We start from the raw sequence: 18,588 nt of genomic DNA, 5'->3' as shown, positions 1-18,588 counted from the left end.
GTACTGCTGGGGGGTGGGGGTGCAGGGGGACATGAGTGGGGGCCTGGTGGAGGCTGCCCCTGCACTGCTGGGGGGTGGGGGTGATGAGAGACATGAGTGGGGGCCTGGTGGAGGGTGCCCCTGGATGCTGGGGGTGGTGGGAGACATGAGTGGGGGCCTGGTGGAGGGTGCCCTGCACTGCTGGGGGTGGTGGGAGACATGAGTGGGGGCCTGGTGGAGGGTGCCCCTGCACTGCTGGGGGGTGGGGGTGATGGGAGACATGAGTGGGGGCCTGGCGGAGGCTGCCCTTGGATGCTGGGGGGTGGGGGTGCAGGGGGACATGAGTGGGGCCTGGTGGAGGCTGCCCCTGCACTGCTGGGGGGTGGGGGTGGTGGGCGACATGAGTGGGGGCCTGGTGGAGGCTGCCCCTGCACTGCTGGGGGGTGGGGGTGATGTGAGACATGAGTGGGGGCCTGGTGGAGGGTGCCCCTGCTCCTAGGGGTTGGGGGTGATGGGAGACATGAGTGGGGGCCTGGTGGAGGCTGCCCCTGCACTGCTGGGGGGTGGGGGTAGTGGGGGACATGAGTGGGGGCCTGGTGGAGGGTGCCCTGCACTTCTGGGTGGTGGGGTGGTGGGAGACATGAGTGGGGGCCTGGTGGAGGGTGCCCTGCACTGCTGGGGGTTGGGGGTGCAGGGAGACATGAGTGGGGGCCTGGTGGAGGGTGCCCCTGGATGCTGGGGGGTGGGGTGATGGGAGACATGAGTGGGGGCCTGCTGGAGGGTGCCCCTGCACTGCTGGGGGGTGGGGGTGATGGGAGACATGAGTGGGGGCCTGGCGGAGGCTGCCCCTGGATGCTGGGGAGTGGGGGTGCAGGGGGACATGAGTGGGGGCCTGGTGGAGGCTGCCCCTGCACTGCTGGGGGGTGGGGTGGTGGGAGACATGAGTGGGGGCCTGGTGGAAGCTGCCCCTGCACTGCTGGGAGGTGGGGGTGATGGGAGACATGAGTGGGGGCCTGGTGGAGGGTGCCCCTGGATGCTGGGGGTGGTGGGAGACATGAGTGGGGGCCTGGTGGAGGGTGCCCTGCACTGCTGGGGGTGGTGGGAGACATGAGTGGGGGCCTTGTGAAGGCAGCCCCTGCACTGCTGGGGGGTTGGGGTGATGGGAGACATGAATGGGGCCTGGTGGAGGGTGCCCCTGGATGCTGGGGGGTGGGGGTGATGGGAGACATGAGTGGGGGCCTGGTGGAGGGTGCCCCTGCACTGCTGGGGGGTGGGGGTGATGGGAGACATGAGTGGGGGCCTGGCGGAGGCTGCCCTTGGATGCTGGGGGGTGGGGGTGCAGGGGGACATGAGTGGGGCCTGGTGGAGGCTGCCCCTGCACTGCTGGGGGGTGGGGGTGGTAGGCGACATGAGTGGGGGCCTTGTGGAGGCTGCCCCTGCACTGCTGGGGGGTGGGGGTGATGGGAGACATGAGTGGGGGCCTGGTGGAGGGTGCCCCTGGATGCTGGGTGGTGGGGGTGATGGGAGGCATGAGTGGGGGCCTGGTGGAGGGTGCCCCTGCACTGCTGGGTGGTGGGGGTGATGGGAGACATGAGTGGGGGCCTGGTGGAGGCTGCCCCTGCTCCTAGGGGTTGGGGGTGATGGGAGACATGAGTGGGGGCCTGGTGGAGGCTGCCCCTGCACTGCTGGGGGGTGGGGGTAGTGGGGGACATGAGTGGGGGCCTGGTGGAGGGTGCCCTGCACTTCTGGGTGGTGGGGTGGTGGGAGACATGAGTGGGGGCCTGGTGGAGGGTGCCCTGCACTGCTGGGGGTTGGGGGTGCAGGGAGACATGAGTGGGGGCCTGGTGGAGGGTGCCCCTGGATGCTGGGGGGTGGGGTGATGGGAGACATGAGTGGGGGCCTGCTGGAGGGTGCCCCTGCACTGCTGGGGGGTGGGGGTGATGGGAGACATGAGTGGGGGCCTGGCGGAGGCTGCCCCTGGATGCTGGGGAGTGGGGGTGCAGGGGGACATGAGTGGGGGCCTGGTGGAGGCTGCCCCTGCACTGCTGGGGGGTGGGGTGGTGGGAGACATGAGTGGGGGCCTGGTGGAAGCTGCCCCTGCACTGCTGGGAGGTGGGGGTGATGGGAGACATGAGTGGGGGCCTGGTGGAGGGTGCCCCTGGATGCTGGGGGTGGTGGGAGACATGAGTGGGGGCCTGGTGGAGGGTGCCCTGCACTGCTGGGGGTGGGGGTGGTGGGAGACATGAGTGGGGGCCTTGTGAAGGCTGCCCCTGCACTGCTGGGGGGTTGGGGTGATGGGAGACATGAATGGGGCCTGGTGGAGGGTGCCCCTGGATGCTGGGGGGTGGGGGTGATGGGAGACATGAGTGGGGGCCTGGTGGAGGGTGCCCCTGCACTGCTGGGGGGTGGGGGTGATGGGAGACATGAGTGGGGGCCTGGCGGAGGCTGCCCTTGGATGCTGGGGGGTGGGGGTGCAGGGGGACATGAGTGGGGCCTGGTGGAGGCTGCCCCTGCACTGCTGGGGGGTGGGGGTGGTAGGCGACATGAGTGGGGGCCTTGTGGAGGCTGCCCCTGCACTGCTGGGGGGTGGGGGTGATGGGAGACATGAGTGGGGGCCTGGTGGAGGGTGCCCCTGGATGCTGGGTGGTGGGGGTGATGGGAGGCATGAGTGGGGGCCTGGTGGAGGGTGCCCCTGCACTGCTGGGTGGTGGGGGTGATGGGAGACATGAGTGGGGGCCTGGTGGAGGCTGCCCCTGGATGCTGGGGGGTGGGGGTGCAGGGGGACATGAGTGGGGGCCTGGTGGAGGCTGCCGCTACACTGCTGGGGGGTGGGGGTGGTGGGAGACATGAGTGGGGGCCTGGTGGAGGGTGCCCTGCACTGCTGGGGGGTGGGGGTGATGGGAGACATGAGTGGGGGCCTGGCGGAGGCTGCACTTGGATGCTGGGGGGTGGGGGTGCAGGGGGACATGAGTGGGGCCTGGTGGAGGCTGCCCCTGCACTGCTGGGGGGTGGGGGTGGTGGGCGACATCAGTGGGGGCCTTGTGGAGGCTGCCCCTGCACTGCTGGGGGGTGGGGGTGATGGGAGACATGAGTGGGGGCCTGGTGGAGGGTGCCCCTGGATGCTGGGGGGTGGGGGCGATGGGAGGCATGAGTGGGGGCCTGGTGGAGGGTGCCCCTGCACTGCTGGGTGGTGGGGGTGATGGGAGACATGAGTGGGGGCCTGGTGGAGGCTGCCCCTGGATGCTGGGGGATGGGGGTACAGGGGGACATGAGTGGGGGCCTGGTGGAGGCTGCCCCTACACTGCTGGGGGGTGGGGGTGGTGGGAGACATGAGTGGGGGCCTGGTGGAGGGTGCCCTGCACTGCTGGGGGGTGGGGGGTGGTGGGAGACATGAGTGGGGTCCTGGTGGAGGGTGCCCCTGCACTGGGTGGGGGTGATGGGAGACATGAGTGGGGGCCTGGTGGAGGGTGCCCCTGGATGCTGGGGGTGGTGGGAGACATGAGTGGGGGCCTGGTGGAGGGTGCCCTGCACTGCTGGGGGTGGTGGGAGACATGAGTGGGGGCCTGGTGGAGGCTGCCCCTAGATGCTTGGGGGTGGGGGTGCAGGGGGACATGAGTGGGGGCCTGGTGGAGGCTGCCCCTGCACTGCTGGGGGGTGGGGGTGGTGGGAGACATGAGTGGGGGCCTGTGGAGGGTGCCCCTGCACTGCTGGGGAGTGGGGGTGATGGGAGACATGAGTTGGACATGAGTGGGGGCCTGGTGGAGGGTGCCCTGCACTGCTGGGGGGTGGGGGTGATGGGAGACATGAGGGGGTCCTGGTGGAGGCTGCCCTGCACTGCTGGGGGGTGGGGGTGGTGGGAGACATGAGTTGGACATGAGTGGGGGCCTGGTGGAGGGTGCCCCTGGGGGCTGGGGGTGCAGGGGGACATGTGTTGGTGGGCAGTAGTGCAAGGTGACATGTGGGTTGGCTGGGGGGGCATGGGCATGGTGGATGGGCTGCCTGCGGGACATGTGCAGGGTAGGCCCCTGTGGTGTGGGCCGCCTGCAGGGGCAGTGGAGGGTGTAGAGGGAGCACCTGGGAGGACCCACACGTGCAATTCACGTGTGGTGCTCCCCGCGCACTCCTGGAATACACGTACCGTGATGGAATCGCGTGTGATACTTCCTGCGCACCCCTGAAATACACGTACCCTGCTGCTTTTGTGTGTGATACTTCCCGCACACCCCTGGAATACACGTACCCTGCTGCTTTGGCGTGTGATACTTCCTGCGCACCCCTGGAATACACGTACCCTGATTGAATCGCGTGTGATACTTCCTGCGCACCCCTGAAATACACGTACCCTGCTGCTTTTGTGGGTGTGATACTTCCCGCACACCCCTGGAGTACGTGTATACACGTACCCTGCTGTTTTTGCGTGTGATACTTCCCGCGCACCCCTGGAATACACGTGCCCTGATGGAATCGCGTGTGTTACTTCCCACGCACCCCTGATGTACACGTACCCAGGACAATCGTGTGTGAAACTTCCCGCGAACCACTGAAATACACGTTCCCCGCTTGGCGTTTGCTGTTTGGCAGCCCTGTGAACTGGTCCAGGGTTAGCGCAGCCCTTTGTGATGATTTGGGAATTTTGAAGGCTTTTCCTTGCGCGAGGGCGTTCTTGGGGGCATAACTGGCGCTGCTGCAGGGCCGCTGCGCCACTCTGCGCCACGGCTGGTTTCGGAGGCTAAAATCCATGAATACGCTGTGCGATGAAAAGGATTTTTTCGCACGCGGCTGGCACAGTGTATCGCACGGGTACACTGTGCGCCAGCCGCGTGCGCCACCTTTGTGCGAATTTCTATGAATTACCCTGTTAATGGGGAGGTTGTTCTAGCCAATATAGCATGGCACTCATGTTCTTTCCTGATTTATAGTAATAACGAATATGTAGGTTGCTCATATTACTGTACTAACCAGGGCCGGGAGGATAGCTCAGGGGCAAAGCACTTGTCTTGGAAGCAAGACGACGCAGAGTAACACAGGTTGGAATGCCGGTCCTGCGCTTAGAATCTGGTTCACTCCAGTATTAAACATGGTATGAAAGAACAATTATCAATTATAAATCATGGGTTTTTTTGCAGGTTGTTGCTGAAGCTAAGGCTATTTTCATTTGTTATAGGATTTGAAGGCTAATTAGTGTATGGACATGAAGCAAGGAGAAATGCAATACCTACATTGGATGGGTATGCCCTGTGCTATGTTTACATTTAGTGGGGCGCTCGATCTGGCCGATATACCTTCGTACTCGTGTTCTTTCATGACTGATATGGGAAGGGCTATAGGTTGCTCATACTACTGTACTAATCATGTTTTTTTAACAGGTCCTTGCTGAAGCAAAGGCTGTTTTCATTCATTATAGGACTTGCAGATTAATTATTGGCTGTGCTTGAACGATGTTGTGGCTCCAACTTTGTTTGTGTATGGATTTGAAGCAGGGAGACACACAATACCTGTGATGGAAGCTGGTGCTGGATTTATGTGGAGTATAGGAATATTTTGGAGCTATGAGAGCCATCAGGGAGGGGGTGGTCGTGTTGAATTATGAACAAAGTATTTGATTTTAGGTGTTCTATATACTTGGAGGAGGCGGGGAGAAAAGGTTTTTCATAATGTTTTTCTTTTATAAGTGGTTGCCTGTTCAGACCAGTGTTTTCATAAGAGGTTTTGGGTTAAGCTTATTAATCTGTATATTACAGACAGGGTCAGTACCCTCTGAGATTCAGAGCTCTGTGGAGACAGCAGTCATGGCTGCTGTTCAAAGAGATTTGCGTTTTATTTCCTGTAGCAGCTAGGACTGGGAAACTGACCCTGCCAGCACGTTGTTGGTTAAAGTGTGGGATGGTGACACAATGCGACTGAGCAGCTCTGGTGGGTCGTGATGAGGAGTAGCGTGAGACAGTGTTCGCTAGGTACATGGGTGCTTGGTTGTAGAGGCACTTGTTGGTAAGTGAGAGTGATTTTAGATCTATTCTTTGTTTGATGTTGAGCCATTTTATATATTGTCTAGTTGCAGTGATATGCTGTTTTCTCGGGATGTTGCAGGCAGCTTGAATAGCGTTATTTTGCATAACTTGCATTTTGTTGAGATTTTGTTGAGAAGTGCCCAGGTATAGTGCAATGGCATTTGATTGTGTACATTGAAACTTATTCTGGGATAAGCTTTTGAGAAGGGGTTGTTTGTTTATTTTTTTCATTTGTAAAGCACACTTAACGCAGAGACATATAGGCTCTGGTTACAGGTTACAGGAGAGCATGTTAGATTCATGGAGGCTGATGACGACGACGCTGGCCTTTTAGGCAAAACGCTATGTTTTCAGATGTTCCCTGTTCCCTTGAATGTCCAGTATGATGGTTTAGAGCTAAGGGCGAACAGCAGGGAGTTCCAGAGTTTGGCGGCCGTGACTGGGAAGCTAGTTCCGCCTGCTCTGGATCTCTTGAATCTGAGAACCATGAGGTGGCGGCAGTTGGCTGAGGAGTAGGTCTGGTTGAAATTACTTTTTCAAGTCTCTCGGAGAGGTAAGCTAGGGCTGTATAAGTTAGGCAACAGTGGGTGATGGAGAGAGTTTTGAATTTAATGCATTCTCCAATCGGGAGCCAGTGTGCTTGTCTTCTGCCATCTGAGATATGCTTGTGTTTGGGGGTGCCAAGGGCAGTGTGGAGAGCATTGTTCTGTATGATTTGTAAATTGTTGATGTTTCGCTATGAGGTGCCAGTGAATAGAGCATTGCAGTAGTCCTGCTTTTCTCCAATGACGGCACATGCAATTGTGATACGGTTGTTGGCATTGAGGAAAAAGATCTACTGGCATTTATACGTTTTGTGGAGTAGGCAGCGGTGGATGCAATGGCATTGACTTGTCTCATCATCATGTCTAGTTTAGCATCCAAAATAATTCCCAATGTTTTCACGGCCGCTGAGACTGGGATAGTAGGTGGGTTCCAAAAAAAGATTTGCTATAAGTGTGCTATCAAGCAAAGGTTAATCATTTGTATCCCATGATTATTTAATTGCTAAAATATTTGGACTGATGTCTGACCAATTATGCAACAGAATACCAATGTCATTTCTAAAGGCGATTATTAACCCAGAAAAAGGGCAACCGCTGGGACCTTTCTGGAAAGCTTGATAATTGACATGATAACCATCAGTAGGGTGGTTTCCCTAAAGCCAAACCTATTGTAAAAGGAGGATATTGAAATCTTTCATACTAAAGGAGCCCAAGTCCCTAAAGAGATGTGTAAAGCACTAGGTGTTCCACAATACCACTGAATTGGTGTAACTTAAAGATGCTGGCTCTTTCTCGATTCTTTATAGTTAGAAACTTAAGAATAGTTGGCAACCATGTCCAGTCATTTACCTTGGACTCTTCCCTATAATTTGCATCTGAAAAAGATACATGTAAAGACTGGAGGGGGGTATCTGTACTTCTGCCCTCTATTGTTGGGACAGAGGCACAGAGCACCCCAACCAAGGTTCTCTATGTGGTAGCAATGGACGAGCAACCAAGGCTTATGCTCTTAGCAGGTGATGCAGGCTGGTTCTTAAGTACAGTGAGTCCCCAAGCCCCCACAAAGGAATGTCCACACACTATGTTAGGTGATAACACAGCTTCTTTATATAAAATAAGGTTCAGCAAAATATATACACATAAATCCTACACTTTGTACTCGGGTAACACTATATCAATAATGGCAAATATATACACTCTATGTGGTGGTACTACATAATACTTAAATTCAGTAACAGATGCATCAACTGCATACAGTTTTAAATAGGCATGCACATTCTTAAGTGAGGTGTAACAGCATAGATAAGGGATGAAAGGCAAGTTAGTTGTGAACAGTGGCAAAATGCTTTATTTAGAATAGATAAACAATTCTGTGTGAGGATCCCCCCACCTGGGCAACCTGTAATGGAAAAGTAAGGGGGTAACGTGTCTTGTCTTTTACAGCCCAGTTAAAACATGTTCAATAATACTCTACTTTCCTTTTAAAGGTTCAACCACCCCAAAGTACCTGAGATGCCACAGGAGAACAGGATCCAAGACAAATCTGGGACCCCTGGACAACTCCTGCCCGCTGGAAGGCATTCTTCCTTGTCACAGTCCCTTTGGTATCTGGGCAGGCGAAGTGGCAGAATTTCTCGGTTTCACTCGTTGATTCCCCTCGAGGATATGATATGATATGATAGTTTATTTATAAAGCGCCTATACACAATGTGTTTCAAAGCGGGAACAAGGGAAAATACAACGACATTCTTACAGGCCATGAACAGTAAGGATGAAAAATTAACTATCGTACTTGGTCTGACAACATTTCAGATAGTGCAAGAGCTAAGACATAGATAAGGAAGGGAGGGGGAGAGTGGAAAGGAAATGGAAACAGACCGACGACTACCGAACTAGGGCTGACGACATTTCTGGTAGAGCCGGAGAAAAACAAAAGGTGAGGGAGAGGGGTGCAGAAAGGGAGGGGAGGAACAAAACAAACGACTATCATACTAGGCCTGACAGGGTTTCACATAGTGCTGGAGGAGGAGGGGGGAACAGTAAGTGGATGGGGGAGCGACAGACGAGGTTGCTATTATACTAGGCCCAGGGACAATTCTGATAGAGTAAGTGCATAGAAGAAAGTAAGGGGAGGAGGAGAGGTATAGGAAAAGGGAGAGGGGAGGGGAGAACAGAGAGTAAGCAGTCACAAAAAGTGGAGAAGCAAGAGGGGAGAGCAAATGCAATTGCTTTCCTTAAGTAGGGAAAAGAGTGACAAGCAGGAAGGCAGCAGGTGGGCGGGGCTTGCTAAGTGGTGAAAAAGAGCAGCAACCAGGAAGGCACCAGGTGGGCGGGGCTTGGGCAAGGTGACCTAGATCCACTTACACCTGCTCCCCAGCTGCAAAGGAAAAGAGGCTGGAGGGCTCCTTAAGTAGGGAAAAGAGTGGCAAACAGGAAGGCACCAGCTGGGTGGGGCTTGCTAAGTGGTGAAAAAGAGCAGAAACCAGGAAGGCACCAGGTGGGTGGGGCTTAGGCCAGATGACCTCGATCCACTTACACCAGCTACCCAGATGCAAAGGAAAAGAGGCTGGAGGGCTCCTTAAGTAGGGAAAAGAGCAGCAAGTTGGAAGGAGGGACCCCCTTCGAAGAAGGAGCCAATAGGATGCCGAGTCCAAGAAGAAACATGGAACCAAAGTCTCTCTGAAGTGCAGCAGTTTTGCTCTTCGCAGTGCTCTCCGTTGGTCGACGATTTCTCCGACTGTAGGAGTCCTTGGAAGATGAAACTTGCTGTGTGCTCCAAACAGGCTTGCCAGTTGAGAGTAAGATCCATGTGGACCTCTGTTGACGTCTGGCGGTGACGGGTGCCGAGGTAGTTTTTTTGCTGTCTGGTTTCAAGATTTCATGGTTTTACAACTTCTGGTTCTTCGGTGCTGCAGCCGCAGCACCGACCTCTGGATAGCTTCTGGCGACCTGGACTCGACCACTGGAGTGGACCACAGAGCCTCACCAAGTCTGGACTCTCGGGACGTCTTCGTTGGATTCTGGTGGCGGGAAACCTACCGGTGGCCCTTCACCTGCACTCACCGACCCTGGACCTTCTTCGGAGGGAAAAAGTGGTCAGTGATGATGGCAAGGATGTCCCTTGAAGTATTCTTCAGCATTTTGGAACTTCCGCAGCTCCGGATGTCAAGCACTATGCCAGTGTACCCTCCTCCTCTGGTTGCTATGGGCACTGCAATGGGCTTTCAGCGGTCACAAACGCTCATCCAGACCCTGGGTGACACTACTGGACTTCGTTGACTCAAGATGTCCAAGCACTCCTCTTCTGGATTCACGAAGGCCCCTTCTTCAGAGAGCATGCACACAGGACTGGCTTCCAGGGTACACCTAATGAAAAGCAGCAGGTTGCATGATGATCCCTCATAGCTCGGGGAGATGTCTCTTAGCCAGGTAATCTCTTGGATCAGTTCTTGGAGTGGCACAGCAGCATTTTGATGAAGAGTAGCAGCCGCGATCTTCCTCCTCCAGCTGGACTCCAGGGATCAGCTTTGGTTTAGATTACAGCTTCTGAACAAATTGGTGAGTATAGGGACCATAGTTATACACATTTGTTCTCCATACACTCAGGCTGAGCCAGGCTCAGTCAATCAATCACGCAGAAGGGCATTCATGCAGGCAATCAACCAATCAGGCTCGCAGACATTCAGGCCATTCACCCAAACCAGACACCCATAACAGAGAATGTGTATTGGAGTAAGCACCCAGCCTTTCAGAGCACTACACTGCATTCATACCAGTTTCAGTGAGGGCTGTCTCAGGAATACACAGAAACCAGACAACCACAACACAGCATGTGAGTTCACTCCCAACCCCATTCACACGGGTCCTACCCCAAGGGTGTACCCGCAACACACAGTCCCTGGGAAGGCTCTAGTCAGTCTGACAGGAGGCAGCTCAGAGCCATGTATGGTACTTCCACCCAACAGCCAGTCAGGTGGAGGGACAGGGTCAGGGCTTCCCAGAACTTTGGAAAACAAGGTGTAAAGGCAATAGAAACCAAGAGGCTACTGTGGCCATCTTGCCTTTCTTCAGGAATCCCATTGATTCCTATAGCAGGGCCTAGGTGTCCCAACAATTGAGTACGCTCAGAGCCACTGCCAAGTCAGCATGTAGCTGCCACCAGCCCTTACCCTGCTCTGTGGGCAACACACAGGTGCACAAAACAATAAGGGGTACAAGGGTTGTACACCCATCCATGGGTGCCATAATGGTATCCCATGGGTGTTGGTCATCAAAAGGAAAACAGGAAGAGCTGCACTGCCATAGGTCCAGACTGGGCCTCGGTGCCAGAAAACATAAGGAAAACACACACAAAGAAGTGGTAGGACAAGGATGCCCAGACCTTCCAAAAGATATTTACAGCATCACAAGACCTGACGTGACAAAGGAAGATCTCTGTCATAACTAATCTTTAGTGATATATTTGGTTGGGGTATAAAGCATTCACTATAATTTTTCATAGTCCTCAGACAATATTCAGTATTAAAACTTTGTTGCGTAATGGGGAAAATATAAAAACCCATCTAGAGAAGAAATAGGGCCCCTGTCATGGTTTCAAAAATCAAATGAGGAAATGTGTTAAATCACAATAGTAAGTCTTTTTTCAGGTAAAAATACCAATTGAGCAATATCTCTAGAGTTTATAAATCGTGAGCACAGAATATCGTAAAACAGGGATACAATATTAGAACGGTTAAAGCTCGACTCTTTGTCCGAGTACAGAACGGAGCCTAGACCTAAACAGTTTGTCAGTAAACGCTGATCTTGCTGATTGCATGAAGGGGGTGAAATAAGGGTCGACCCCTTTTTGGCTACTGTGGTCAGGTCATTTCATCTTTGCGCCAGGGTGATAAATTATTACATTTTTGTGCTGGGGGCGCACAGAGAATACATTTCTTTGAAAAATCAAGAGAAAGTAACTGTACAGAGTCCACATCATCATCCATGTAAATTGATACTTTCTGTAAATTAAGCTCCCTTTGAGTCGGTGATGCTGCAATTTGCTGGCCATGATTTCTGTCACTGGGCCCAAAAAAGGTAGAATCAATCCTACTTGTGGAGGGCTTACATTTGTTGCCTCAGTTTGTTATTTTTCTTTTTTCTTTTTTCTTTCACATGCAGTAAGATTTCTTCCTCACTAGGTTCTAACTCTAACATTTTTTTAAATTGCATTAATATTTGTTTTGAGCTGCAATAGTAGTGACTAGATTTTTTATGTTCTTTGACAATTTATTTGAGTTAAAACAAGAAAACAATGTTGATTCTTTGCCCCTGAATCCTGAAGTTGATTAGTTGATAAGGAGGTTGCCGAAGTTACTGTTTTGTTCTGTATTCAAAGAAGTAGCAAGCTGGTGTACATTAAAATTCCCTTCTTCGTCTAAAGCAAATTCCAATTTGAAGAAATTACAACCGGCAGTCTTTTTCTGTGCAAGAATAAAACCCTCCAGGAAAGACATTTCTGAGGTTTATCAAATTCAACATTGTCTTATGTTCTTACAAATCTGCATTCATATTTTCATAGACACACCAAAGAATTAAAAACAAAATTTTGGTCAGATAAAGAAGTCTCCAAATTCATTGGGTGCTGGATAGATTTAATTAATTGGGGGCCTAACAAAGGCATAGGTGTAGACCGGTATGAGTAAACTGAATTCTCATTATTAACAAGATTAGCATCCTGAAATAGAAACGGGGATCAAGGTAAATAGTTCAGCGTATCCTAGAGGGGAGGTTTAGGGTCGAGGTGTGGAATGCTATTTGCATTGTTTATCACGGCACAGCGACTCAATAGCGTCTCCCAAATCTGACTCGTACAGCTCAGGAAGCAGCACATGAATATTTTTATCCATAAGGGCTATAGAGGTTGAGAAAGATGCTCTTGTCAGAGGAACGCTAAAGGTGGCGGAGCAGGCAACGTTATGGTGGTTGTTGCTTTTTCTTTTGACTTAAAGACGTCTGTCATTTTTACGGGGTGATCATTGCATTGTTTGAGGAGTAGAATCTGGAGCAGGTTGTCCTAAAATGGGTTGATTAGATGCTGGGTTTGCTCATTGGGGGACATTAATGATCTAATAGGCCCCGCTTAGCTGCTTAGCTCATACATATCGATATGCACAGAGTTGAAGCAGCATAGTAAAAGGTTTGTCTAGCATTCACCCAGCGAATCGCTTGTGCAACTGCTCAACGGCTCCTAACTGCTCAAAACTGCACCTTCCTTGCAGCACTTTGTGTATATTTTAGGAAATGTTTGACAACGCTAAAAACATATTTTTTCATGGTTGTAGAGTGCATTGCAGTAAATTAGATCTATAACTACTAGGCAGCTGCTTTTCGGTTTACCTTAGCAGCGCAGTCCTCTAAAATCCCTTTCCAAATCCTTTTATTCTACGTACCTCTTATGGCCAGCACTGCCTTTTACTAGTCTTCGGTTTCTCTACTTCTCTGGTGTTCTGCTCCCGCCAGCCATGCAGGTCTCTGCCATTGAAACAGAAAGGGGACTATTTCCTTAATAAAAGCATTCCATTTCAGTTGTCAGTGGTACCCATCTGTGCTTTCTTTTTACTAGAAAGAAATCTCTGAACCTGTGCTGGCCTCAGATGCTAATCTCAATAACAACCTTGGCCGTCGTTTGTACCACTTAGGAACGGAGAGCAACACTCATTTAGAGGGTTGATGGGCCATGACCTTACCATTTAGCCAACTGCAACAAGTCTTACTCCTTAAAAGATGCTCAAGGTTGATGAGATAAATCCTAAAGAGCCGATGTTAGATCCAATCTTTTTCACCTACTTTTTGAGAACGCAATCTTTCAATAAAAAGAACAATTGTTACTTACCTACTTCTTCGGTTGACTTCACAATGCCAAGATTGTCTCTCAACCAACGCACAACAGCCCCAGCTATGGCGACAGATCCCTAGGGAGAAACATATTTACATGATATCACCACAAAATACAAAATCTGCAGCCATTGTGTGCAATCATATGGGAAAACTAGCAACAGTCATATTACTGTACTTTGGTAATTAAACAAGGAAAATACCACCTTAAATTAAGGTTTAAGTTACTTACTGGTAACTTTTGTTCTCCAGCATGGGTCTGGCATGGATTCACATGCTCATTAATATTCCCAGTCGTCAGGCTGGGAATCCTCAGTAAAAGAAAAACAGTTTCACTTTCACTTCCAAACGGTATTTCTCCTTTAAACCAATCGCTGTCTTCTGGGTCATACTGCCCCCATCCAATGACAGTCCTGTCCCTAAGCCCCTCCTCTGGCAGCCATCTTCAGATCTGGTAAGCACGTAAAGTGGCAATATGACCAAGAAGAGCCGCACAGGGGTCGGAGGGAGGGTTGCATGTGAATCCAAGCCGGACCCATGCTGGAGAACAATAGATAGAGGTAAGTAACTTAAACCTTCTCCAGCATGGGGTCTGGCATGGATTCAAATGCTCATGAATAACAAATACATAGCAGTACAACATTACACAACCACTGGAGGTGGCAAGGTTCAACAGAAGCAATTACACTTACCCTTGCGACAGCCTCATCTCAAGCAAACAGGTTGCATAGCACTGCCTGGCCGACTCTGGACTCCTCCCTGAAATCCCTGTCAACGCAGTAGAATTACGGTACAGTGTGCGTGGACATCCACGTAGCAGCCCTGCAGATGTCGTGCAGGGGCACACCAGACAGGAACCCCATTGTCGCAGTGATCGCTCTAGTGGAGTGGGCTCTTGGGCGGCTGGGCAACGGTCGGTTAGCCATCCAATGACAGTGCGTGATGCAGCAGCCGGAGAGCCATCTTCACATGGAAGCCTTAGACAATGCCTTCCCATGGTTCACTGGACCAAAGTCCACAAACAGCTGTGAAATCTTTCAAAAACTCTTTGAGCGTGTCCTATAGAACTTCAGGGCACGAGCAACGTCCAGCGACTGCAAGGCCCCGTCCACCGGAGGTAACACCAAAGGCTCGTTGAGATGGAATTCCGACAGAACCTTCAGCATGAAGGAGAGATGCTTAGCACAGCGAGTAGAGTGCTCACTTTGACATCTGTGCAGAGCCTGCTGACGCAGGTTCGAATCTCGGCAGGACCAAACTCAGCCTTTCATCCTTCCGAGGTCGATAAATGAGCACCACACACTGTGGGTAATAATAAGCAGCGCTCAGATACCTGAGGGTTTGTAGCGCTATTTAAATGCTAAATTAGTACTATTATTATTATTATTATTCTTCATGGAAAGTTAGGTATGGTTGCTCTCACGATAGGGCCTGGATCTGACTACCCTTCCGGCAGAGGTGATGGCCACAAAGAAAGCGGTTTTCCATTAAAGAAACTTGAGCGGGGTCTGATGCAGAGGCTCAAAGGGGGCCCCCATTAGCCTCATCAGGACCACGTTGAGTTCCCACGCCGAGGCAGGAGCCTACACCAGCGGGAAAGATCTGAGAAGTCCTTGAGAAACTCCTGGACGAGTCAGTGGGATCAAGGTGAAGATCTTCCTGGTGACCCGGTGTAGCATGAGATAGCCGCCAGATGTACCTTGATGGAGGCATGGGCCAGTCCGGCTTTGTCCAAGGACAGCAAGTAAGGTAGGATCTGTAGGGCCGTGACCCTCAAAGGGGTAATCTTCTGTGACCGGCACCACATAGCAAAATGCTTCCATTTGTGACCGTAGCACTTCAAGGTACACAACGCCAAGGCTTTGGCGAGGACCTCCCTGCAGTCCGCTGGCAACTCATATCCTCCAATGTCTAGGGCTGCAGGAGCCAATGTTAGTCCACATTTTTCTATGGTAGTTATGTGAGTAATTCATCTATTAAATCATCCATTGACCGTGCATTTAACTAGAGAAGTAGGACACATTTTATACCATAAATGCATGGTTGACAGCAAACATGGTTCCATGTTTGCTGTCAACCATGCATTTATATTTGAATGATGTCATTTTAGTAGTGCTTAGAAGTGCTCCTAGGAGCTAGAGAAATGAGCTGCTCTCTCTGTCCATTCTGAATGGGTTTCGCCGTGCGCAGAGATTGGTTGTATTACAGTGTGAGGAATGGAATAACTGCCTCTGCTCTCTAGTCTAGTAGAGATGGCCTTGTCTTGGCAGGAGCAGGAAGGAGGGAATGTGCCTTTTCAGTTTGAAATTGAATGTCTTAGCTGAAGGAGAAAGATTTTTTTGGGTTTTGCAAATGAGCCGTCTCCATGCTTAGAGCAAAAGACATGATATGCTTGTCCTGTCCTTATGTAGATGTCACAGTGAACTAATATTCATGTATGCAGATAGATACACAGACTCTCTAGGAGAGAAATGCTTTGCTAGTGGACATGTATGTATTGCAACACGTAGCCATAGAAATGACCAGATTGCCATTTACGTCACTGAAATGTATAAACGATAGCCGTTTTGTTAGCCATTAGACGCGCTGCTCTGGAAGGCATTAGGAGGAACACAGTGAGCTGTGTGGGAGAGCGCTGCTTTGCAAGCACACTGCATGCAGACTGCATTTGAGGGACGTGCATGGAATTGGCATGCACACTCGCAGGGGTCTCAGGCCCTCTCAGGCTGACAGTGGGAGATCACCATTCATCAGATTAGAGGGGAGATGAGTCTGATATATTTGGCTGGGGAGCTGTCTCAGGGGTTGAAAGAGCATGTGTGTGGGGACAGAGGAAATGCTGACAACAATTAGGAGCTTTGCTATTATGCTGGAGTAAAGTAGACTCAGCTGAGTGCTGTTGCTAGGAGTGAGGTCAGAGGGGCTGGGGTTGCAGTTTCGCTTGCTTATGTAGTAATTTGCAGTGATTTCATCATGCAATGCAAGGCATGAATAAAGTGTATTATGTTATGAATTTAACCGATTTGTGTGTTTCTTTTTGCGTCTCATTTTGTGTCTTTCCTCATGTTTACTTGGTTTGTGTGTTCGTCTCATATCATAGCAATTTTTGCTGTAGTTTCTCAGATGCATCTCAGTAACACAGTGCACCATTATTTTGTCGTTTCTCACCAAGCCCTCAGGTTCAGCGATCCTGGGTCGTGATGCAGGATTGAACCTCCCTTCTCTGGTGAGAAGATCCGGGACCACTGGCAGCTGGACCGGAGGTCATGCTGACAGTCTTTGAAGGTCTGGCTACCAAATCTGCCTCGGCCACGCCGGCCGATGAGTATCATCCTGCATTGACATTGTCTGAGTGTGTTGATGACTTGAAGCAGGAGAGGGAACAGAGTTAACGTGTACAGAAACAACCCTTCTCACAGGAAGGAGAAGGCGTCCCCCAGGCTCCTCAGTTGGTGGAATCTGCTGGCAAACTTCTGACATTTACGATCTGGGGCCTGCCCCACTTGAAGATGCGGTCCACCTGCTCCTGCCGGAGTTCCCACTCATGCAGGGGCGAAATTCCCTGCTGAGGGAGTCTGCAGTGGTCTTCTTGACTCCCGCCAGGTGAAGAGGGATGAGGAACATCCCCTTGTCCGATGGCACAGCGCCACAAGCCCTGCGCTTCATTCGAAAGCGCTGGGGATCGAGTGCCCCCATGTTTCCTGATGTAGAACATGGTGGTGGTGTTTTCCGTGAAGATTCTCACCACATTGCCCATCCGAAACGGTAGGAACAACTTGAGGGCCCAGACCACTGCTGTAGCTCCAGGATGTTGATATGGAGGACCTTCTCCTAAAGCAGCCGCAGGTCTCTGGCTTGTAGATGTCTTGTGTGGGCTACCGAGGCTTCCAGGGAAGCGTAAGTGGTGACCGTCTCCTGGTATGGAGGGTTTTGAAATCCTGTGCCCTGGGCGATGTTGCAGCGGACGCCCCACCATCAAATCGCCCGACGGAACTCGTCGATGAGAGGGATCTTGTCCGTGAAGATTCCGGACACCTGTATTCAGCAAGTGTCCAGGAACTCCTGAAGGGGTAGCATTTGCAACCTGCAGACCCGGATGAGGTAGATGCAGGACGACATTATCATGCCGAGAAACGACTTGATGGCCTGCTTCGTGGCTATCTTCGTCGAAGACAGTCGCTACACCTTCCCTTGAATAGCTGCTACCCTCTCCTCCAAGGGCGACGCCAGGAAAGACACCGTATTGAGTCTGGCACCTAAGAACAGAGCGCTCTGCGATGGTGTTAAGCAGGACTTTGGAAAGTTGATGGAGAATCCCAGATCCATCAGTAGCTGGATGGTCGTCTCTGTGTGTCCGACAGCCAACTCCCGGGAGCAGGCGTGAATGAGTCAGTCGTCCAGGTACGGGTATATGTGTATGCCCCATAGACGTAGAAGCGCAGCCACTGGCGCCAGACATTTGTGAACACTCTGTGGGCCGACTTCAAGCCGGAAGGTTGAGCCTTGACCTGGTAGTGCTGTCCCTGCACTATGAAACATAGAAACCTCCAATATTTCTTGTGAATGGGGACGTGGAAGTAGGCATTTTCTAGGTCCAACAACGTCAAGAAGTCTCCTTTTTCCAGCTGGCCGAGCACATGCTGCAACGTGACCATCCTGAATTTTAGGGACTTCAGTTATTTGTTCAGACGTCATAGGTCTAGGATGGGCCTCCAGCCCCCTGTCTTCTTTCTGACCAGAAAGTATCTGGAATAGACTCCTGAGCCCGAAGTTGTTGGGTTACTAGCTCTAGCGCCCCCTTTCATAGCATGGCCTGTACCTCTTCCAGAAGCTGAGAGATGTGCTGCTCCTGATGGGCAACCAGAGAGATCCACGGACACCTGCGTTGAAACTCCAGGGTGTGTCCTTGGGCGAAAGCGTCTTCTGTCGGTGGTGATGATCTTCCACTCACTGACGAACCTCGCCAGCCGGCTTCCCACCGAGGTGCACGTGTGGGGGCCCAACATACTGGCTGGTTCAGGCTTGCTTCGGTGCCAGCGTCCTGCCCTGCGGGCGCCGACAACGCTTTTCTCCGCTACTGTAGCCCTGTGAACCGCCTCTGTAGGCTTCCTGAGTTGGGGATCTGGAGGGCTAATGGTACGAAGCGGAGAAACCTTTGGAAGACTTGCTCGACTTTCCCC

The 18,588-nt window shown here is 51.8% G+C and overlaps 1 protein-coding gene across 5 annotated transcripts in view; it reads right to left on the bottom strand.

The window, feature by feature from the left end:
• GK (glycerol kinase) overlaps positions 1-18,588 on the bottom strand; it is a 2,191,429-nt gene that overhangs the window by 882,413 nt on the left and 1,290,428 nt on the right. For all 5 annotated transcript variants that reach the window (XM_069637310.1, XM_069637305.1, XM_069637306.1 and 2 more), the window contains one exon: positions 13,407-13,485. In XM_069637310.1, coding sequence (XP_069493411.1) covers positions 13,407-13,485 — 79 coding nt within the window. The remainder of the gene's footprint in view (positions 1-13,406; positions 13,486-18,588) is intronic.

The sequence above is a fragment of the Ambystoma mexicanum genome, chromosome 7p (assembly GCF_040938575.1).
Source record: "Ambystoma mexicanum isolate Mex_15411 chromosome 7p, UKY_AmexF1_1, whole genome shotgun sequence".
NCBI lineage: Eukaryota > Metazoa > Chordata > Amphibia > Caudata > Ambystomatidae > Ambystoma > Ambystoma mexicanum.
The sequence above is the reverse complement of the archived record's forward strand: the minus strand, read 5'-3'. Positions and strand labels throughout refer to the sequence as shown.